Raw genomic sequence first — 23,703 nt, 5'->3', positions numbered from 1 at the left:
GGAATTGTTTTTTAAATTGTTATTCAACATGAAGTTGCCTTGTTTGTGTAGTGATCCATCTTATGCTGAGGAAGTAAGGCTTAATAACTATGCCAGTACTCTTCTAATGCTCAACTCTCTGCTTTGCGCAACAATTAACATATTTTTAAATGAACTGACAGCAGACATTTTTGTTGCAGGGGAGTTGAAAGTGAGCAGGTATCCTATACTGCCTTGGCTCACTGATACATCATTGTGGACCAGAAAATTGAACCCAGTCCAGCTTGGGATTATTTTGGTATGTAAGCGAACAAGGATCTGACCAGACCTCTTCCTTTTTCTTCCTACATTGAAGCTGTGGTATTCTCTTCTTGCATCTTCTAGGCAGCAGGTCTGGTCTTTTCTCCTAGTATTGTAGTCTGGCAAAGGCCCTTCTGTTATAATGTTCTCTGCTTTGCAGCATTGACTTGCAGATTTTTGGAGGCTATACTCCTTTGAAGAGAGGCTTACCAGGAGTTTCACTTATGTGATGCAGTGTTTCTTTGCTGCTCATTTGCAGTGTTTCTTTGCTGCTTGAATCTATTGATACCTTCTCAAGCTAGAGTAGTGTATGAATAATGACATATTATGTGTTGACATCAAAGCCCATTTTGTTCTGAACTTGATCCTAGCTTCTGAAACTAAAGAGCTTTGTTATTCTCTTTGGGTGTTCACTAAAACATACAAGTCCTGATCTACTTAATGTTCAAGTAAGTTGCATTTTTGTCTGCCAATGACTTTACAGTATATAGTGGCAAAATATGCTTTGAATTACTTCTGTCGCATGTAACTGCATAAACTGAATCTTGGCCAAAGGAATTTATTAGTTGCTTTGCTCTGGTAGCTAAGCTTCTTTTTACTCCTAAATACTGTAGGAGGAAAGCATGTGATGGAACCAGATACATTTATTGAGCTTTTATTGAGGGTGAAGCAGCCACAGTTCATTCACACCTTGTTCTTTTGGTATCATCTCTCATCTTCAAGGATGCTCTACTCAAGCTGCTGAGACATCTGCTTTTGATTTCACTGCTTCTGACTTCATCTTTAGTTCTATATTATCTATGGCAAGTTTATCCATCAACAGGTTGTCTGGATATATGATGAGCTTTCCTTTTGTCATGATGAACATCTAGTGTTCCTCCAAACTCAAGCTCCTGCTTACCGTGGATATGTGTCTTGGTTGAATCTCTAATTTACTAGCTTCCAAGCAACCTAATAGATAGAGCTAATCTTCCTCTGAGATCAGTAGCTGTTATAACCTCCTAGTTGTAAGAGATTATTTCTGATGAATGCAAGCTGTTCTTGATTTGCAGCACTTTCTTTTTCTGCATAATCAAATTATCTGAGATTAATCTATTTTTACCAATATTTGTCCTCTTCACTTTTAGTATTCAAACAGTAACAGTTTTGGTGATAGTGAGCTTCTGCAACCGCTGTGGTATTGCTATAATAATAGCAAGGATCCTGTTATCCATTGTCTCTTATGCATATTTTGTGATTGAGCATCTGCACGCTTACTCAGTACTCCAAAGTCTCCTTCTTTTTGCTTCTTTATTTTTTTCTTCTGACAGAAGCTATGTTCCATCTTGAATGCTGCTGTTCAACTTAAGCATCAGTTACCTACTACAGGTTTTTTTCTTGCAGGACTTATTTCTGTTTTGATAAGCAGCATTCAGAAAAGCATAGTGTGTTTGTGTTTTCATTGTGAACATGCTGTTGAATTTCAGAGGAAGCTGAATCTGTGATATTTCACTTTCATTCAGGTTTCCAGCAACAACAAAACTGGAATATGATTGCAGGTTTTCGTGGATTTCAGAATGTTCTCTAAGAATTCCACAGAAATTACACTGGATTGACACTTTGATTTAATGTTATGTGAATTATACCTCTTTTGAATGCTCGTTTGGAATATTATAATTTGTTTCTTTTACAGCTTTCCTACAGAAATTTTTTAAGTTTCAGACTTGCATTTGAAACACTTGTAAGCTACATTCAGATTTAACAGCTTTGTGTAAATAGGAGAAACAATTGGCATTGTGGCATCCTGTTTCCGTTTATGTGAAGATCTTGGAGAAATTACTCATGGATAACTCAAAAAAACCAGTACTAAACCATGCAAGTAAACCTGCCTGACTCGATATTAGATAAACCTGATGGTCCCAACAACTATCAAGTTACGTGAATAATGCAACATACTGGACCACATCTGCAGGGACAGAGCATGAATATGCATGGTATAACCAGTTTAGCTTATGGTCAAAGAATTAAAATTCCATTTGTATGTACCATAACCTGTCTTTTTTGTTATTTTGGGGGCATCGAGTGTCACTACATTATGGGTTCTTAAAAGACATGTAGTTGCAGGGCAACCTTGCTTGATTAGAAAATTATTACCTTTGTTTTGAAAGTCCTTCTGACAAGAAAATAAATGTTTGTTTCTGTTATGCTGTTAAATGTTGTAACTGTGCAGCTTTATGAGTAATAACACTTCTCTACTCATGATAATAGTTATTACATAGCTGTCTTCATTGCTAACCCCATTTTACAGGAGAAACTGGAGACCATGTCAAGTAACCTGAATGTCACCATCTTTTATTTCCCATTCAGTCATTAAGTGTAAAACACCATAGCATAGAAGCAGCTTTTTCTTGTAACTAGGCATGTACCCTCCTAGTAAATGCTCATACAATCAGATAATTGGGGCAGAATTGTGCTTTATGAACCATTGTCTCTACCGGTTTACTTAGTTACATTTTTAAAAATGGGAAACTTTTTGCTAAAAGCTGGAGCTTTTTAAAAAAAAAAAAAAAAGTTTGGCAAAAAGCTGGGAAGGCAATTGCTTATGATTTGAGCTCTGTGTGTGCAAATATATGTAATTTTATTATGTGAGAGCAGGGGAAGCAATGAGAGTGTATGAATCTGATATAAGAATACTCCTATCTGTGCTTTGATTGCATTTTAGAGTCTTCTTGCTTCACTGACTCCAAGTTTCTTCCATGAGGCCTAGGTGACTCCTCATGTATCAGAGTTTCAGATCAACCAGAATTTAGACTCAGGTGTTTAAATTAATGTTCTTGTTTACCTGGCATTTATTCCGACTCTCTTTGGTTTTATGACCAGTCGATTCTATTGAGTATAATCAAGCTGAAGTTTTGTGCTCAGCTGGTACATTTTGGGGACTTTTGGGGGTTTTTTTGGAGATTGAAAAAATGCCCCTTAATTGTAGTTGTTCTTAACTAGAAGTTTATTTTTGTGTTGAGTAAAGAATCTTTGGGGAGTTCTAGAGAGGTTTTATAATTGCTCAGAATTGTGGACCAGCAGGCTGTACTTACTGGATGGTCATGATCTTTGTTTTATTTTCATAATGTTCTTTCCTGAAGCACTGTAGCTCCCCAGATATAAGAAAGTGCATTGCCTTTGTTGCGGTTTGAGAACTATGGAATTTAAGATTTCTTATATCATAAAAGTGTTGGGAATGTCACAAGATGATAGTCTTCTATGGTTTAGTATCCATTTATGAAACTTCTGCTAATCACAAATTGGAAGGAACTACTTTCTAAAACCTGTTCCTAGAGACAATTAAGGTTGAGAATATGTTGGGAATCCAAGGTAAACCATAATAACAAAGATGTATCACAGAATGTTATAAACACTGTTCACTTCCAAAACAACATAAGCTATCCAGTTTGAATCTGTTTTATAAGCTATAAAACATGACCACAGAAATCTATCAGAATTTCATGGTGTAAAGTAATGTTTATCAGGTGTTTAAAACAATCTAGATATTGGATCCAATTCATACCCATTTATTTTTGTGGCAAAACTTACATTTATTCAGACAAGAACAGTATGTTTTGTCCTTGGATATACAATATCTGATTTATTTGTGTCTAAATTGTTCTGCTCTCTCAAGAGTGACTGTTTTTAGACAAATTACTAGTTCCAGCATACTTGTTTAAGTTCTTGCAGAGATCATTAAAACAGTGAAGCTAAGCTAAATATTTGGTGTTGCATCATCTTTTACTAGTGTTGCTATTCATGATTAAATACTTAAGAGTATTTCAAGTCCCTGACCCGAAAAAGTGTTGTCATTTGATTTACCCTGATCATTTTTCTTACTGTTAATTAGATGAGCATTGTTACAGTGTTATAATAGCAATGTTATTTTAAAACAATCTTTCTTTTTTGTAGTTATTTTTGCCATCTGTTACTGCAAATTAAGATCTAATAATTAAAATAGTTATAAATGGTTGTTTATACTACAGTTCAAGTTGTTGGTTACTTGCTAGAACATTAGTGTTAGAAGGTGTTCATGATGTGCTGAAAATGTGTTAAATTTTTTTTTTGAAGGTCTGGGTTTAGCACTGCTTTCTTGGATTAAGTTAGGAAAATACTTGTGGTAGATATCAATCTAATGTTAGTATACATTTTTTGATAAAATGTAAGTTGATAAAGCTGTTTCTTCTGCCAAGTATTTTGTACCTTGTAGACAACCATTAAGACTCGCTGAGGTCTTGAATCCTTTTGTGTATGATTAATAATAGTATTTAAATATAACAGAGGCAGCAGCATACTTCAGCAGATTAAATTTGCCTCTAATGCAGCATCAACAAAGAAGATACAGGCATAAGCAATTTTGAGGGTTGTGTTCAGGTTTTTTTAATAGGAAACCTTTGAAAGGTTAGGTTTTATATTAGAACTGATGATTTAACAAGGTTTTGTAGGAGACATACTTCTTGCTATCTCTGTGATAGCATTTTCTTATATAAACACAGAAAATCAATTAGTGATGTTGTGATAAGCTGTTTAATGTGGTTTTAAAAGTCAATAAAATTAAATAATGTATAGTTCATGTAATATATGGGCTCTGCCTGTGAAGGTATTTTGAGGGCAGTATCTTCTCCAAATAGTAGTTGGAGGTCAGCTGCAATGTTTTACAGTTGCCCTAAAGTCAACTACAGCTGTGTTCTGGCTATTTGGGTTATGGTGGACAATTAAAAGAATACTGAGCTTGTTTTGTGGAATGTTTTGTTGTGATACAATGTAGCTTTATGCACTTTTAAAAAGTACATTTCAGCAAACTTATCATTTCAGACCTTAATTATTTTGGCCATGATTAAAAAGCCTTTATGGTGAAGAGATTATTCCTCATGTAGACTTACAGTAAATGCTAGAATAAAAGTATTGCTAACCATCTTAAGACTGTTGCTTCCTGGTTTTCATGAGGTGAGATAACAGGAATAGGTTACATGAAACAAGTTTATCTTCTAATTTCTGTATACACAATAAAACATACCAAACTTCTGAAATGTCTTCTGAAACACTGAAGTACGTTTAAGCTCAAAATAAATATAAACTTTTAAAAAATATTTCAAATTACCAAGTTGCTTTCTTACTGTATCTTCATCCTTAACTCTATTTTAACAATACAGTATTTTAAAACATTGAATCTTAATTCATTATCCACTAGGTTAAAGACCGAAATCTCCATTAGAGAGAGAGAAGCTAAGTTGGAGGTAATATCTTTTATTTTCTCCATACAGTCTAACAATATCTCTGAACTTCATAACTAGTTTGAAGAACCAAGACTATTCTTTTCTAACTATACATATACTACTGGGTCATGATGTTCAGAAGATGTGCATAGTGCAAAAATTAGCTTTCTGTGTTTTACTACAAAAAGATATGGCAGTGTTGGAGGGGTACCTTTAGTATGTCTGCCCCACTCAAAGATTTTCAATTTGTAGTCTGTCCATTCTAGTTGATTTGTTTGCCAGGCTCTAGTGAAGGAATGGTTTAGTTGCCTTATGTATCTTCATTGTCAGGGAACCTGGATTTTGACCTCAAACATAACCTGAGATCTGGGTATATATTGACTCTGAACTGTAACTTTCTGAGGGGTTTTTTGTTTGTACTTTAAAGAGGAGAATCTTTGGAAATGCCTCTCCAGACCTGAATTTTTTTTATAGGCATGTGTACAAACTTTCCCCTGCTTTCTGCCTATCAGGAAGCTAAATCTTAACTTTTTTCTAAAATAAAATGTTTGGGTTCTGATTTTACAAAATTTTCTTCTGTAAGAATTTTTCTTTCTGTTGCCCTCAAAAAGGGCAGTCTTTTACAGAAATCCCAGCTGGAGAGAAGTCCTCAGACCTAGTAGAGATTTTTCTTGTAATACTGCTTCCCTACTTCCCAAAATACAATGGGGTTGGTGAGATTTTTTTTTTTAACAGAAGCAATGATTTTGTAGAAATGTGACAAAACTGTTCATCTTCATTCAGTAGCATTAAGCAAGATTCTCAAACATACACAGTAAAACCTTTTCTTTCCATAGACTCCATTACTGCTTCAGATGTGTTTTCTCTTAGGTTTTCTTTTTTTATCCCATATTATGTTTTCAGCATTGTAGAAGTGCTTCCCCACACTTATGGAACTCGCATTCTTTGTTCCACAAAATCGTGTTCCATAATATTGACTTTCCTTTAAAAATAAAACCAAAAAATGCAACATCCTCCCCCAGGCCCAAACAAAACAAAAAACCCAACCACCCCACCCCCTAGCTAGCCCCTATGGCTGGAAAAGATAGAGAATACAGACAGAACAGGCTAATTTAGTGTTAGCTATCTGAGCTTACAGGACATCTGAACCAAGAACTTTCAGAAGAGTGAGCTGCTGTTCAGTGTGGTCTGGGCCATGTAGAACCTCTGGTTATTTTTTCCAAGGTGCCATGAAATGGCGGTAGTTTTCACTGCAGCCAGATGCTTGATGTTTTGGCTGCTTGTTGAAATACACAGCAGGAGGTCAAAGGACAGAAAAGATGCTGAAGAACCAAAAATGCAAATTGATGAATGATGTTGTTTAAAAATATAGCATTTAAAATTCAGAGCAGTAAGTCAAGAAATCTTCTTTTCCTGGTAGTTCCCAGAGGGGAATACAGTCAGCCAGGGCATGGGTCATATGTGTATGGGCTTTATATATATATATGTATAAATATAAAAAAGTATAGCAAAGGGTGTTTTAGAAGATAGAATAAGCTTAACTTTACCATAAAATTTTAAAATATTTGCTGCACAATTAAACCTCATTAAAATAAAATATGCTACCTCAGTGGGGAAAAATACTGTGCTAAAAGTATGTGACATTGTTTACACAGTTTTAAAGATTTAAGAGATTGTGATACAAATAATAATTTAAAATGTTTATGTACAGTGACCTTTTCTATTTTCAAACCAAAATTAGCTTATAGTTGTATTCAGACAGGGAAAAAAATGTTTAATATCTTAATTTTGTCACTTAAGGCAATTAAAATTTCCTAAAAGAGAATAAGTTTATATGGGCAAGATACCCTGTTGCATAGGAGATGCTTTTAGAAGACTGGTATGTTGTTTCCAAGTGGCAGTTTTCAGTCACTTCCTATTATACTGTTCTAAAAATGGGGGGCAAAAAATTGCCTTTGTTCATGTTGTTTAGAATTAAAAAGTTATTTCATTGGTTAAGTTTTAATAGAGACTCAAAAACTTCTTCTGTGACAAGCATTTTATTAAGAAACTTCTTTATACTTAATGTAATAGCATCTGTATGGCTAAAATACTGTGTAATGATTAAAAAAATAATACTAACCTCAACTTTGCCTTTCTTGCTTTTCCTTTTGCTTTTCTTGCTTTTTTTTTTTGCTAACGAAGCACAAGTTTGGTTTAGATTTTTTTTTTTCCTTTCCAAATAAAAAGCTGTCCAGACTTAGCTTGCATCCTGTTCAATAAGACATAATTGAAATTATGTATACGGAAAAGGCTACACGAGTGGCTTTAAAGTTTAGCTTTGTTTCTGGTTTTTGTTTGGTTTTGGTTTAGTTTTGTTGGTTTTGTTGTTTGGGTTTTTTTTTTTCTCACTTGGAAGACTATTTGCAAACATCTCTATGAAGATCCATGCTCAGTCTGTGCTCCATAGCAGATTCATAGGAATGTCAATGTTAAATTATTTATACAACTTTATATTATAATCAGTTGCTCATGAATGTAAAATAAAGGAAATATCATTAATTACTGCAGAAAATTTCAAGGCCTAGTTTATCTGAAAGAAAAACAGAAACACCAGATTTCGAAGTCAATACAATGATCAGCTGCATCTTGAAAATGACATATTGTTATTTGACTGTGTTATTTCCTAGGTAATTGGGCAGAAGTATTTAATTAGCATTTTCATAATGTGTATTTTCTATGAGAGAAAATTTTGAATGGTGGTTGTAATGTACTTACAAGACATGTAGAATTTAGGTTCAAAGTGTCAAAACACATTCTTAGTAATGCTTAAACTGCAAGTTAGTCAAGATTCAGAAGACATTAAATAAATTATACATACTAAAAGAAACATATTTTATATATATATTTTTATATGTGTGTGTGCGATCACAAAATCACAGAATGTTGGGGATTGGAAGGGACCTCGAAAGATCATCCAGTCCGATCCCCCTGCCGGAGCAGGAACCTAAATGAGATCACACAGGAAGGTGTCCAGGTGGGTCTTGAATGTCTCCAGAGAAGGAGACTCCACAACCTCCCTGGGCAGCCTGTTCCAGGGCTCTGTCACCCTCACTGTAAAGTAGTTTTTTCTCAAGTTTAAGCAGAACCTCTTGTGTTCCAGCTCACACCCACTGCCCCTTGTCCTACCATTGGGCATCACTGAGAAGAGCCTGGCTCCATCCTCCTGACATTCACCCTTAATGTATTTATAAACATTAATGAGGTCTCCCCTCAGTCTCCTCCAGGCTAAAGAGACCCAGCTCCCTCAGCCTTTCCTCATAAGGGAGATGCTCCACTCCCTTAATCATCTTGGTGGCTCTGCGCTGGACTCTCCCAAGCAGCTCTCCCGGCACCGCAACTTCATGTGGTTTGTCTGCATGAACCTCATCCAGGTTTTTCACTGCCACTTTAACAACAACTTCTTCCCTCTGTTCCTGGAGCGATACTGCCTATGAGTTGTTAATATTACCAGGGCAATTGGGAAACAATTTTAAAATATAGTATAAAAACTATTAACTTGTGGATCAGAGCTTCCAGTTAGTTTTCCTCAAAAAGAAATCTAGTTTGCATACCCCTGGACTTCTCTGTAAACCAACCCACTACCTGGGAACAATCAAGGAATGTGCCTTGAAACCATAGTCTTGTTTCACACCAAACTGTTAAATGCAGCTGTAATAGGGGTTTTGTTACGGGGAAGTACTTTTGCACACCCTGAAGGTGTGTTTGCACATTCTTTGCAAGTACTCATGTGTAAGTGTCACTTGTTTATAGTTCTGTTCTGAACTTGTATGATTTTTTTTCTTGCTGTAGAATTTTTTCCTGAATGATTTTTCAAATCTTGATATAAAATATCAATGCAAAATAATAAAATACTCTAAAGTTAAATGAATATGTATAGCAAAGAGCAGAAAAAAACCCTTGAGCTAGTAGGGTTTTAAAACAACAAATATTCAGAGCCTAGCTTCTCAGCCTCGCCTGGCACCCAAATCCTACATTTTCTGTACAATGAGAAAAAGAAAAAAAAAATTCCCTTTAATTTCTAGGCTTTGGTAGCTTGGGGTGGGTGTATATTTGCACCTGGTAGACTCATATCTTAGATTCAAAATTATATAATATGCTAATCCCTTGTAGTAGTCTTATTCTAAAATCTGATTTCATATAGACAATATGGCAGCTAATGCATTTAGTATAACCTATATTTGATAGTCTGGCCATGATTTCTATCATGCTTTAGAAAATTGATTCATTGTTTTCATTAAACAAAAGTGAGATTTTACATTCTAACTGTTCACCAACATCCTCCTTTCTATATAATACAGTTATTATCGTTCTTGCATTTTTTCAGTCTTTTTAATGTCTTAATTTTTAGTTTTCTAATGCTATAACCACGTTATTTGCACATAGAGTAGTAAGAGTACATTTCATTCCTAATATTGGGTGGAAGGCTATTCTTTTTCCACTACTGACTTACTAACTATATAATTTTTCTTTTTATGGTGGGATTTTAGTCTATCACAATTGCTAGGTTTTTCTTCATCTGCAGTTCTCAGCAGAGGTAAATTATTTCATTGGAGAACTGTTCTATCTAAATGAACTTACTGACTTACTGTTGTGCTTAGCGATTTAAATGATCACTGTTCTCTGTGAGTAGTTGTTTTTGTGGTGGTAATTGTTGTGCAAAAACTTGTTCAATTTTATTTTTATACTTTTATTGGTATAAATGACTAATGGGAATGTATGCTGATGAGAGACAGCTTTTTTCTTCATCAGAAATGTATATTTTTTTTCTTCCTTCCCACTTCCTCTTCCTCCCTCCCTGTGCTTTGCCAAATATGAGTGAGAATGAGAGGCTGGTTTTAGATGAAGCTGGGATTTTGGTTACTAGAAAATGAGGGAGATTGTGATGGATTGCTTTTATATGCATATTTGTCCTTTGAAGGGTTTCTCGGCATGAATCTTGTGTGTGTGTGTACATATATGTAATCCGTGTGGTATTTTCAGTGTGGAAACACTGCTCTCTGTGTGCTAATGAGCCATTAGTCATACCTTTATTTCCCCCCCCCCCCTTTTTTTTTTGCATATTTATGTCACAATTTCCCCCATAAAGCATAATGCTGTGCTTGTTAACTCTGCAACTACATCTCACTCTCAAGCTGCTTGTTGAAAAGTAGTTAGCTAAAGTTAGCTAAAGGTGATGTATCTACACTGTTTCGTAAGGAGTTGACTGGATTTTTGTATTAAAACAATTTGAAATATCTCCTGGCATTTATATGGCTCTGGGTAGCTTAAGTGTTTCTCTGGAATAGATGGGGTAATTAGGTACAGTTATGGCAAGACCAGTTGGGTCAGCCACAGCTGATGGGTGATTCGGAGTGTTGGGTTTTGTGCTGGATCTTAGTCAGGAATGTTTCCTCTTTCCCCTTTTAAGTAACAAATATAGGTTGTAATTTGGTAAAGAGGCTGGCCTCTCTCTTCAGTTAATTCCTTATTATGAATGAAAAATTGGTGTAATAGGATGAAAAGATTTTTATGACTACCTCAGTGACCGGTAAGATTTCACCACTCAAGGATATCTCAGCAGTCTCTTATCCCTGCTCTAAATATTCCTCGGACTTAAACTCCAAGTAGGAAATGGGATATTCTTGGATTAGTTTATTTAAGTGAAAGTAAAACTTTAAAACAGATTTCTGAATGGTTGTAATATGTAGCACCTCTTCCAGAATAACCATTTTCTGTAGAACTCAGTATTGTTTAGCTTATAGGCAAATCATGTGAATTGTTTTAAATTCCTGGATCAGCAGAACATGTCTGGAGTTTCAGTTTGATAATACATCATAGAAACATAGTAGCAGAAAATTGATTATTCCCTTTAAGAGTCCTGGAACTGTCTGTTGCTTAGGTAATGTTAAAAGTGGTTTTAGCCAAAAAATATTTCAAACCACTTTTAAAACTATTTGAAGAAATAAAATACAAATGCATTTTGATTAATGAGGTATTTGGTGATATTATCTCTGTCACATCTTTTGTCTGCACGTCACTGTTCAGAGACTATTTTCAATTTAAGTTTTAAATTTTAAAAATTAAATTGGGGGACTTTTTTGCTCCTAATTTCACTTCCTATATAGAATTTATATCTGAAATCAGACCAACTGTTGTTCATTTATCTCCTCCTCCTGCTTTTTGTCTGTCACCATCATAATTTTAGGTAATTTAAGCTACTTATCATTCTGAAAAATTTTGAACGGGTTAGCAATTGTATTAAACTTTTACCAAGTGTAAATCTTTACAGCAAAAGTTGAGCTCCATCATTGAGAGGATGGGAGAGGCTATTCCTATAACAAATGAAGATAAATATTATAAACTAGTATTTAGGATTTTAATGGTTGGAATATGAATATATGGGCAAATTGCATATGACAATATGACCAGACTATTTTGTACATTTGTGGGTAGAGATGGCATTTGGAGTGTACAATTCACTCTTTCTTTGGAGCATTCTGATTATTTTTGCTTTTCCTGGTCACCCTAAAGCACTACATGCGTGTTGCTTTATTGAAATAATACAAGGTTTAAGCAATCAGTTTGTAAACAAAGTTCATACTCTGTGTTTTAGATTTTATTATACAGAAAGATTCTCACTTTTACTTGCATAATTCAGTACTGATCTGTATTTCATTTTTATAAACATACAGTTTTGATCTGAAAATGATACTTCACAGATTCACTTTTTTCAGTTAATCCAAATTTGTAGTTGCTTCACAAGATTTTTAATTTAATTTCCAGCTGTTAGCTTTTTTCCTCACTTGCATTAGTTTTGCAGAGTCAATTGGATGGTGTGAAGGTATGAACAGACTTCTTTTTTTTTTTTTGCACATGATCAACAAAAATTTCCAAGTAGTTTTCTGTTGAAGAGACTGTGCTGGTAAAGGAAGTTAGCACTGTATTTTGGAAAATTCCGTGTATCACATTAAGGGGACAACTTAACCTTCCTTTCTGGAGGTGAAATACAAGAACTAAAGAGTACTAATTGATTGCTAAATACAAAGCTGAGTTTGCAAATAGGTAAGAAAAAATGCAGTTGTTAATTAAATTCATTTGTAAGAAATACCAGATAGGAAATCTCAGAAACCACTTTGAGTGTCACTTTGCAGAGTACAGCCATGTGTTGCTTTATTTAACTTGCTATAAAAAAATAACTTGGGTTTTGTTTTTTGTTTTGTTTTTTTTTTCCAGCAAACAAGAGCATGACTCTTCAGACAAAACTAAAGAATGCAGTAGAAATCAAACTAAAAAAGTTGAAAAGAATGAAGAAAACTCATCATTGTCAAATACAGAAGGTGTTCCTAGTTTGGAACTCCCTGACAACAGCTCAAAGAATTCTTTGCCTGAGAAAGGAGCATGTTGTGATTCAGATAATAACAAACAATTAGTAGATGAGAAACAAAAATCTATTCATGATGAAAGTGAGTTGAAAACTTGCCAAAGTTCAGATAATACTATCTTGAATGACCAGACTAAAGTACATAGCTTGGATGCAACTACACTTTCAGCAATGAGCGCAAGGGACTTAAAGCTAACATTGGGTGAAGATGTTAGTTTTGAGCAGTTCTTGAGAAAAAGAGATGAACCTGAATCCGTTAGTTCAGACATTAGTGAACAAGGCAGTATTCATTTGGAGCCTTTGACTCCATCAGAGGTACTAGAGCATGAAGCCACTGAAATTCTTCAAAAAGGTAATGTTGCACCTTCGTCAAAGAAAGCTGGACAACTCTCTGAACAAACAGATGAGACTTCTAAAGAAAGCAGTCCCATCAGAATGGAAACAACAGTAGACAAGACAGATGAAAATGAAGCAAGCTGAAATTATGTTAATTTTTTTGTTTGTTATAAACAATGGTGAGAACACCATGGACCATTCCTGATGAGTGTGCTCATTGATGCTATTTGTTAAAAATGAAAAAGAGGCGGGGAGAGGGAGGAGAGAAAGAGACACTAGAGGAAAGTTCTGCATACGATGATAGCATATATGTCTATGTACAACTGAATTTACTAAATTTACAAAAGGCAGCATGTTCAAATGTATCTCCCTGTCTCTTAGATGTGTTATGTCTTATTAGATTGATACTTGAAAGGAGGAATAAATTCTAATTTTTATAGTTAACTAGCCTGGGATATGGTGATTTGTTTGCCAAGAAAATATTTTTTTAAATCCTTCAGTGTGAATATCATTAAACAGTAGAATTTAGGATGAATTCACTTCTGATGCTGAAATGGAGCACACTTGTAATGATGGTTATTGGTCTGCTGATACTTTGAGTAACCATAAACCTTTGGACTTGGTGTCACATTCCTGTCTGTAAAAGCATGTAAACAGAATTATATGAATCTATGCACCTCTGTACAGGTGTAATCCTGCCAGGCTGTAAGCTTACCTTAATAAACTTTCAGTGAAAGTGGATTTATTACAATAAAAATATATATTTGTGGGATTTTCAGTGTGCAGGCTGTGCAGAAATACTGAACATAACTGTATAAAGTAGAACATACTGCTGAAAGTACTGTAGCTGTTAGGCTTTTACCATTGTTTTAATTATTCTTAGCTGTAGACCCATAGGAATGGTCTGTAAGTCACACCAAAGTATGGTTTAATGTAAAAACTGGTTTATGCAAAAAGAAGAAAAACACTAAACTGGAAACACCTACTGGCATGCATTCTGCTGTGTTCCAGCTGCTACTGGCAAACTGTTACAAAAAGGACACAAGGGCATATAAAATAGAATTGTACAGTTCAATTTCAGGACTTTTTGTAGTCTAAATTGTATACAGAAAGATGGCTGCTGGTTTTGGTTTAGGTTTTTTTTGTTGTTTTTTTGTTTTTCTAGTTAGCAGCTAGATGTAGGAATGCATATGATTAATGATAGCTTGCTCTTACAACTTCATTGCTCCATTTGAAACATTCAGAATGTGTTTTTGACTTCAAGTTTTGTTTCTAATGAATGTTAAATGTTTTGAACAGCTGTTAAAGGACTGCTGTAAATTATTACTTTTGAGTAAATATTTGCAACAAAACCTTGTCTTTGTGCATAATTTTATGCTCAGCTTGAAACCTTGGCCGTAGTCTTCCTGCTGTAAAAAAAAAAGGGGGAGTTCAGTGACAGCTCCCAGAAACTATTTCATTTTAAAACTGTGAATTTGAGGCTTATGTGACGCTTTTTGTTTGGTTTTTTAGAATTAAATGAACAAGTGCCTATGCATAAACATATTTTTGTAGCTGTGTCTTGTTGTAAGATGTTCTGACTTTTCCAAATTATATAGAGATATTTTTCTGGGCTGTCAGCATGCAACTGAAGTCTACTCTGTCCTTGTAGGTTAACAGGGCTCAGCTGCTAAATGAGTCTAATCAGCAACAGTATTAAAATTTAGAGACTCTCCAGCTTATTGTTGGAACCTCTAAAATAAACCACATCTCATCATCTCAAATTGCTTCAAAATCTGAAGAGTTATATGACTTAAATTTTGAATTGCATCTGAACTTTCATTCATGCAGATTTAGAAGACTTTTAAAAAGGAAAAGTGGAACAGTTTACACAGTCACAGCTCTTCAAGATCTGCCACTTTAAGAGCTTGAAATAACAAGATATGAAAAAGCTGAGAGCAATAAATTGCAGTATTATGTCGTTCTTTAAAGATTTTAGTGAAATCTTTAACTTGAGGTATGATTAGCCAGTCTGATGTCTTCATGCATGTACATGTGGAAGATTATAAAATACAGCATCAAAATGAGGACAGTTTAAAGGACTTAGTCAGCTATGGAACTTGATGTGTTTGTTATGGAAGGATTTCCTGAATGCATCTGTGTTTAAACCCAGAGAAATATCTATAGTATTTTAAATCTGATTTATGATCTTCCTTGCAAATGATATATTTTGAATAATGCTCTGATATGTGGTGCTGGAAAAGATTTAAGTTCAACTGGAACCAGTTGTATACTTGTTTTTAAATTCCTTGCATTTGTCTTTAATTATGCAATTAAATTTTAAAAACATTTATGATTTTAATAGAATCACAGAATCTTGTGGGTTGGAAGTGACCCACAAAGATCATGGAGTCCAGCTCTTGCCCTAGCATAGGACAGTCACAAGATTCGGACCATGTGTCTGAGGGCAATTTGGCCACATACTGTTGAGAAAAGTTGGAAAATAAAACTTAGATTGGAAAATCTGTGTATTAGGCAGAAAGTGTGTGTGTATATATTCTCAGATACTTAGTATGTAAAGCATTGTTTCTTTTAAACCATGTAGAGAATGATTAAACAAAAGGTAATGAACGTTAGGTATAAAACACCCAAATATCTAGTAGCCCTTCCAAAGGAAGAGGTAAGAGAACTAGATAGTTCTAGCAAGACCATCAGATAGCTTTAAATAGGCAAGTAAAATGTATCATGGAAACATTTTTCCTATATGAAATAATTCATTTGCTGACTAAACACTGTAGGAGACTGCATAATTATGAAGATTCATCTCCATCATGTTACTTGGGAGGTTTCCTAGAGATAAGTTAAATTGATACTTTTAGCTGAAGTCACTTCAGAGGATCAAGTTACATTGAATGCATTTTGAGTTATTTGAGTGTAACTGCACATAATTTATTGTTTTGTTTGTTTCTGAGTAATTTAAAAGTTGTTGTGCTTTTTGGGTTTTTTTCCATCCAGCTGTCAGGAGTTCTTATTCTATACCACCTCTCTTTTTGTACTTAGGAAGACATTTTACCTCAAGTTTTCATTGCTTTACCAAAAACCAGTAACTTAATTATTGGTATCCATACTAGAACCACCATTTCCCCTCATCTCAAGAGATTTACTATATTTGCCTCAATAATAATTTCAGATTGTTTATATGTAAACATTTAATTTTAAGGAAATCACATGCCATGCATATGCTATCTTCATTATTTGCATTTAATTGTAAACTGTTGTCATTATTAACTTACGGTCAGTTTGTGTTCAGTCACTTGGAACTTCCTCAAGTGCCAACGTCTGTTTGCCTTGTGCAGTTTGGGAAAGAAACTTTGTTTTACCTGTGGTTCAGTTTAACAAAATGGATGAGTAAACCCAAGGAGGGAGGGAAATCAGATCAAATCATAGCACAGACTGAGTTGTTAGTATTGTGTGATGTATTTTAAACATGAAACTATAATAGAACCAAGTCCACTTTTCCAGGAAATGGTGGGAGAGAGACAGAGACACATCTCTGGGCAATAGGTGTTAAATCATGTTCTGTGGTGCTTTACTGCTAGAAGGCATTAAAAACTGAAGATCAGGGTAAAGAATCTTGAGTAACACTTAGTATTCTGCAAAACCTCAAAGATCTCAAGCTTTTCTGCAGGCATTAAGCACTGTTATGCTGGCATGTAGAAAGCAGTTATATTTTTTTATGCTGTAGGATATACTAATATTTTACCAAAGACTGGCCATAGGCTGTCAAAGAAGAGTTTGGTTGGAGACACTTTAGAAATTTGTGTGGGGCATATTTGATACCCAATTGTTATCTTTTTGTTTTCATTAGCATTTGTTTTTTGAGGTTTTTGAGCTTATTTTGTCTAGTTGCATCCTGTATTTTTTATGTATGCTTAATATGCTTCTAATAAAAAGAAATTGGTAGGTATGTTTTATGATTACTTGAATGATTTCTGCTTTTATTAAAATTTTTACTCTAGTTTCAATGTAGCTCAAAAGGACAGTTCTTGAATGAAGCCTGGCATGTTAATCTCCTTTGAGCAGTACATTTTTATGTATAACTTTGACTCCATTAACATTTCTCTACTAATTCAGTGCTAAAAGGGAAAGTATGTTGACTGATATTTCGTATTAGTTTACAGATACTATGCAGAAAGTTATTTGTTATGTTCCTTTGAATTTTGGATCACTGTTCTAGTTCTAACACACTTAACTAAAATTTGTATTCAGTTATTTCATTGACCCAAAGAACTATGTTAAGTTGATGCTTCTTATATTGCACCAGATTTTTTTTTTTTTTTAAAAAGGTGGAAAATGTTTAGCTGTGAAATGCTTCATTTTGAGGGAGATTAATGTAGTTGTTATGCCTGCAAGGTGCTATAAAGCTGATGTGTTTATTGATGTAAAAAATGTGCTGGTTTTTTACTGTTCATAATTTCAAAGAGGCTGATAGTTTTTGACAACCACAAGGGTAACTGATGCTATATGTGTATCTGCATTTAAATTTGGGCAAATTTAGCTTCATATTAAGAAAATTAAATGCTCATATTACATGTATGGGCTGTAACAGACAATATAAAGTAAGATTAATTCCATCATCAAAAAGTGTTAGCTTGTCAGCAGCCAATTCTCCATTCTTTAAGCATTTAAGTAGTAAATGAATTCCTTATGTTATTAATTTAATGTAAATAAACTTTGTTTCGTATTTTAGTTCACTAAATTCTCAGTGTTAGGCATTTAATTCAAAATAGCTGTTTTCTCCAAAAATTTTGATGAATTGGGTAGCATATAGTGGTATGTTTATAAAGAAAGTTATCTCATCTGATAATGTAGTAACCTTGAAAATGTAACCTTGGTGTGTTTTACTCATAAATAGTGTAATTAAGAATTAATCTTTTTAACTAAAAGAAGGTAACCTGTGGGTCTGTTTTTTTGCAGCTTCTTACATCTTTGTCATTCAGACCCTGTCATGATATTCCAGCAACAAACTGAAGTCCTTGCTTTCTTTTAAGGCTGTAGAAGTGGTGGAACATGAATACTTACTAGTTTTTAAATTGTGTATATTTTAATTACCTGAGTGCTTGCTGCCTGAAATGAGGATTTAATTTTGTGTACCAGTTTCTCAGGTTCGCAGCTGAATTCAGATGATTTGTGTCTTTCCACTGAACTTTCTTGGAAAGACTTCACTTCTCTTTGAGCTAGGAAATTGGTGGCACATGGTATGATTTTCCCAGGATATTTAGTGAAATACAGTGTATTTGTTAGACATAATTTAAATGGCTTCTTTTTTCCTGTCACAATCCTTTGTATCTTGGAATGTCTTCTCTTGGCTATTGGTGTATAATCAACTTTTCAGTTGTTGGCTGGTGATGGAAAGCAAAAGACACTTCTACAAGAGAGAAGCAAAAGTAAGTTCAGAATTTTAATAATGAATAGTAGTGTGCAACATGCAGCACAGATTGGTTAACCTACTTTATCTTATAAAGTGAAGCTTTTTTACTGATTTCTAAAGTTGCAGTTTGAGCAACCAGAGCAGTTGAGCACATCCAACTTAATGGCTCTGAAAGATAGCAAAGAGCCTTAGATATCCTTATCAGATCAGAATTCCCAAAAGGAACGGAAGGCAACACATTCATGCTAGAGGAGCTTTTCTTCTGTTTGTATGACTTTCCAGTTTTATTTTCTTTCCCAGATAACATATAGTGGATGCCCTGGTGAAACTGTAGAAAGACCAGTTATCCTAGAGGAGACAAAAGTGCTTGTATAATCTTCCTTGGTGGAACCAAAAAGCAGCTCTTAACCTGTGGCATGTTTGCTGCTTTATGTTAACATAGTAAGATGTGCCTTAGTGTTGAATAGTGGCATTTTATTAATCTTTGCAAATGAAGTTCTGTCTGAAGTTCTTCTGAAGAGTCTCTTAACAATACTCTTTAAATATCCTTTAAACTATAGCTTGTCACTTTTCAGTGTCCTTTGTCTGAGATAGCAGACTGATAAGTACTACCAAAGAAAAGCATCAAGACAGGCTGTCTAATCCTCTGTTTTAAGGCTGATAACGACTCAGCCTTTCTTGAGGATAACCTGTGAAGTTTCTTTAAGTTTGTTAAAAGAGAAACTTGAATGCACAGAACTTCTATTGTTTATAGACCTGCTTGGAACTTAATATGAATTCAGTTTAAATTAGTAAGACAAGCTTATTAAAGCAGAACATACTTTTTAATACCCTAAAACTTACTTGTATTCAATAAAAGAAATCCGTTGTCCTCTGGGTTCCTCAGAAGGCAGTCTTGATGATGTAAAAGGGAATAAAAGTGCGTCCTGTATTTAAAATACAATACACATACTGAAGTTTTTCCTAGCAAAAGTAATGCAAGTTACTTGTGGATGGGAATGTACAGTGATCCCCTGTGTCCAGAAGTACTCTTCTCGATTTTATTCAATGGAGTGAAAGATAAAATTTCCTCCCTTCCCTTTGCAGTTGTTTCTCCATTAGCATATTTCAAATACTAGTGAGGGTGTAGTGCCAATATCAAAGTATTACATTTGTATGGTCTTTAAATTTCAGAAGCAGTATCATTATGGAAGATGTTTGAAATATGAGCCTGGGAGCTAAAATTCACAACTTTAATGGTTATTAAAAATAATGAACTGAGTACAGCAAAAAACTAAGACTGCATTTAGAATTTTGGCATAACTCTTCTAGTTGACCCTTGACTGTTTCATAGTGATTTCTTTGTCCATCCTAAAAGGTTTTAAAACTCTCCTAGTTTCTCTACTAGACAGTCTTGTGCTCTTTATTGTTTAATCTGCCTTTTCTCTCAAATTCATGAATTACTGACCATAATAGAATTCAAAATAACTATTCCCAGCTTGTACTTTCCTGCCGTTTGTTGCTGCAGTTTCACAACCCCAAGAAGGACTGTGTACCTGGAAGTTTGTCTTTCTCTTATAGCTACAGATATAGTTGGGGGGGGGGAATGGTATTATTCTCTTCCCTTTTAAACCTGCATCACCAACACACTTTGGACTACCACCACAAATAGAGTTAAGTAAATTTTGCTTTTTAAAACATTTCTTTTACTTGGTAATTACATTTTTTTTAGATGAAGGCAGAAGCGTTTTACAAGAGGAATCCAAGTTTAATCTCATAAATTTGCTAAACCAAGGCTTGCAAGGCTCTGATTCTGTAAGAACCAGTGATTGAAGCAGCCCTTTTCCCCTGTAACTTCCTAAGTCTCACTTCAGCCAGTTTTTGCAGATACATGCTGAGCTAACTCACAAAGCAGCTCAGGCTGAAAAAACATCACTGGCAGCAGCAACAAGCTGCAGCAGAGAACAGCATGGCCAGTTTAGGCCATTCATTTGCTGCTGAATGAGAAACCACAGCTTAAGAAATGCAACTTTTGGAGTAGTCTGTAGGGAACTGTAGATAAATACCTACTTTGTCAGGGGAAAGCACTTCCAGAAGAGGAATAAACACAGTGAGCTTTCAGTATACCAAACAGCTGCGAGTAATGAAGTTGTTGGATCAGTTCCTTTAAAAACTGGCTGGATCTCCAGAGATGTTATTAGTTGTGTATATTTTAATTAACTGCTGCCACTGAAGGTAGAAACCTTTTTTGTGTATGACCTATGCATCCTTCAGTGTAAATGCTTAAAGGTTATAATACAACTTCTGCACCAGATTGTATGTTTTTAGATCTATGTTTTTAGATCTATGTAAATTCAACATACTTGGTTCTTCCAAGCAAGCACATTGCAGTAGAGGCACCATATTGCAGTTACAGAAGAATCATTTTCAATAAAAATTCTAATGTTAAAAGTGTAGGATTTTAGAACGTAGCAAACTAGTCTACTACCCAGACATTCATCACTCACACTTTAATTTTTAATTATTTATATATTAAATCTTATTACTAAGTAAACCTGGGACAGAATGGAAGGACTCAAAATGAATCCCAGTACTATAATTGGGAAGAATTCAGCCTGAAAGGAAGCCTTCAGAAAAACTGAGCTCGATAGAGGGTAAGTGGTGGCAGTACAAGAAGTCCGGTGAAATCTTAACTATGCTGAACTGTTACTGGATTCCCATTATTTTTCCTTGTGTGCACGCGCGCACACACACACACACACACACACTTGTTTATGTGCAGCTATAATGAAAATATAACTTGGTGTTATTTTTCCTGATGTAGATGAACAGAGTAATAATGAACAAAATGAGCCTTATTTTTAATCATGTTAAAAAGAAATATTTCAGCAACAATCCTTATGCTCTCTCGAGCACAAAGTTGTCTAAACTTGAATTAGATCATCTTTGCTAATCCAAGCATACTAATGACTAGGTGAGCTACTCAATGGAGGGAAATGGGGTTTCTTCTCCACTCTCCATAAAAGTAGGTGAGATGTGCATCCAGTCAGTTTGTGCTAAGGAAGTAGGGCTCCCTGAGGGCTCTGGGAAGCATTGTTCCCATCCAGGACAGCGGTGACTCTCAAATTGTTGTGAGGCTTGTGCACTTCCTGCAGGCTAAAGCTGGCCCTTCCTAGTACAATTGATCCATAGACACTATTATACATGGGAAAGTTTATTCATTGTTGAAATTAAACCAAAGACATCATAATTCTGCATGAAAGTGGACCTCTTCTTGACTCTTAAGCTCTCATAGATTAACTGCACTAGGGAACTGCTGTTTAGCAGTGGCATCTGGGAAGCTTTTAAGAAGCTGTTAGCTCTTATTGCCATTTGTATTTTGGCAGTAATAAAAATATATCTGTTGTCTTCTCACTTTATATGTGGTTTATATTAATACCTTCATTATTTGATGTGTTTACACAGTTCTTACAAATGTGTTGGTTCTTTCCATAAAAATAAAGTATATTGTTTGAGAGAGCTTACAATTCACTTGCACTTCTATGAGGGTTCCTTAATCACATCTCTTTTATATCACTTTGTATGTGACCCTGCATAAAATCAATAGAGGGGAGCAGGGGGAAGGAACTATGAAAACATGTTTTTCTTGCTTATCCCTAATTGGAGTGGGTATCCACCCTGAACTTCTGACTCCCTGCAATAACAGCCGTATTCTTTTCCTCGTAGGTGATGCTAAAGCTTGTAGGAATTCTGCTGAACAGAATCTCCAGAGAAAATACAAAGCAGCAAACGAAGAGTGTCACTGGAGTGTCAAGATGCTTCATTGTAATAAAAGATCAATAAGAAGCAGCAGCATAATAGGAACTTTACTGTGAGTGGAATACAGAATATGTCCACGCAAAATGCTTCTGCTTTTAGTTAATGAGAGTAGAGGTCTCTATCAAGAAATATGAGATTCTGTGCAGCGTCTCATCAAACTGTCTGTTATCGGTCACTTCTCAGCACAAAGATTTGACCTGACTGTAAACTGATATTCTTGAGTATAGTGTACACCAATTAGGTAAAGGTCAATAAATTACAAAGTTCACTCAGTCCAAACTTGAGTAATAATTCCTATCCATCAAGCTATATATATATATTCATATCGATATATTTCACTGCCATATCTGGTTCGGAGGGGGTGAAAAGTGCTTTCTGCACCTCACTCATATTATCCACTAGAATCTCTTGTCTTTTAATCTGCTGAAAAGAGCATACATGGAGTAGGAAACCTTTATGCTTGCCAGAGACCCTATTAAATCAATACTGTCTTTTTTTATTATTATTATTTGTGCAGCACCCCGCATTTGGAGGACGCTGTAAAAACAGTTTTGGTTTAACTGTCCTTGTGTTCTTTCGACTAGCATAGGAAATGGAATTTCTCTCCTGGGTTGTCTTACACAAACATATTTTTACTGCTCTGCCATCAGTTTGACAGTGTATGCTTTAATTGTGCATAGTAAAGTTAGTTATGCTGAGTTATAAAATCAAAGTGTTTAGAAAAAAGAAATAGTTCTGTATATTTACAGATCTAATATTCAACAATTTCATGGTGCCTCTCTAATACCCTAAACTTTTGAGTACTATGCCAGATCAGCTCTAAGATGAGCAACATTCTGAACCTCACTGGAGAAATAATTTTTAATTATTAATATTATTTATTTATTTAGATAATAACTGGAAATCCAGAGAAAAAACAAAGACATATTTAAAAAATAGTCCTCCCCACTGTGTCAGCTGGCAGAATATTCATAGAATCATTTGATTGGAAAAGACATTTGAGAAATTGTAATTGTAGAGGTCATGTCATAGGGCCACTGATCAGGCTCTTCCACAGTGGAAGCTCTAGAGGAAGTTACTGAAGCTAAAAACAGCTAAAAGAAAAGCAGATTCATCCACTTAGGTTTCCACAAGAGTGTCCTTTAAGATTCCAGTGGGTTCTGTGTCAGATGCTTGCATCTTTACCTTCCCATCATTAGCAAATTCTGTGTTACAGATTGTACATGACTAGAAAAGTTAAAAGT

The 23,703-nt window shown here is 34.8% G+C and overlaps 1 protein-coding gene across 1 annotated transcript in view; it reads left to right on the top strand.

The window, feature by feature from the left end:
• ZNF280D (zinc finger protein 280D) overlaps positions 1–13,471 on the top strand; it is a gene marked incomplete at its 5' end in the record, with an annotated part of 23,075 nt that extends 9,604 nt beyond the window's left edge. Inside the window, one exon of the mRNA XM_029087374.1 lies at positions 12,768–13,471. Within this exon, the coding sequence (XP_028943207.1) occupies positions 12,768–13,395 (628 nt within the window). The remainder of the gene's footprint in view (positions 1–12,767) is intronic.
• Positions 13,472–23,703: the final 10,232 nt, after the last annotated feature.

This window comes from Antrostomus carolinensis, unplaced genomic scaffold (genome assembly GCF_000700745.2).
Source record: "Antrostomus carolinensis isolate BGI_N321 unplaced genomic scaffold, ASM70074v2 scaffold27770, whole genome shotgun sequence".
Lineage (NCBI taxonomy): Eukaryota > Metazoa > Chordata > Aves > Caprimulgiformes > Caprimulgidae > Antrostomus > Antrostomus carolinensis.
This window is presented reverse-complemented; position numbering and strand designations above follow the sequence as displayed.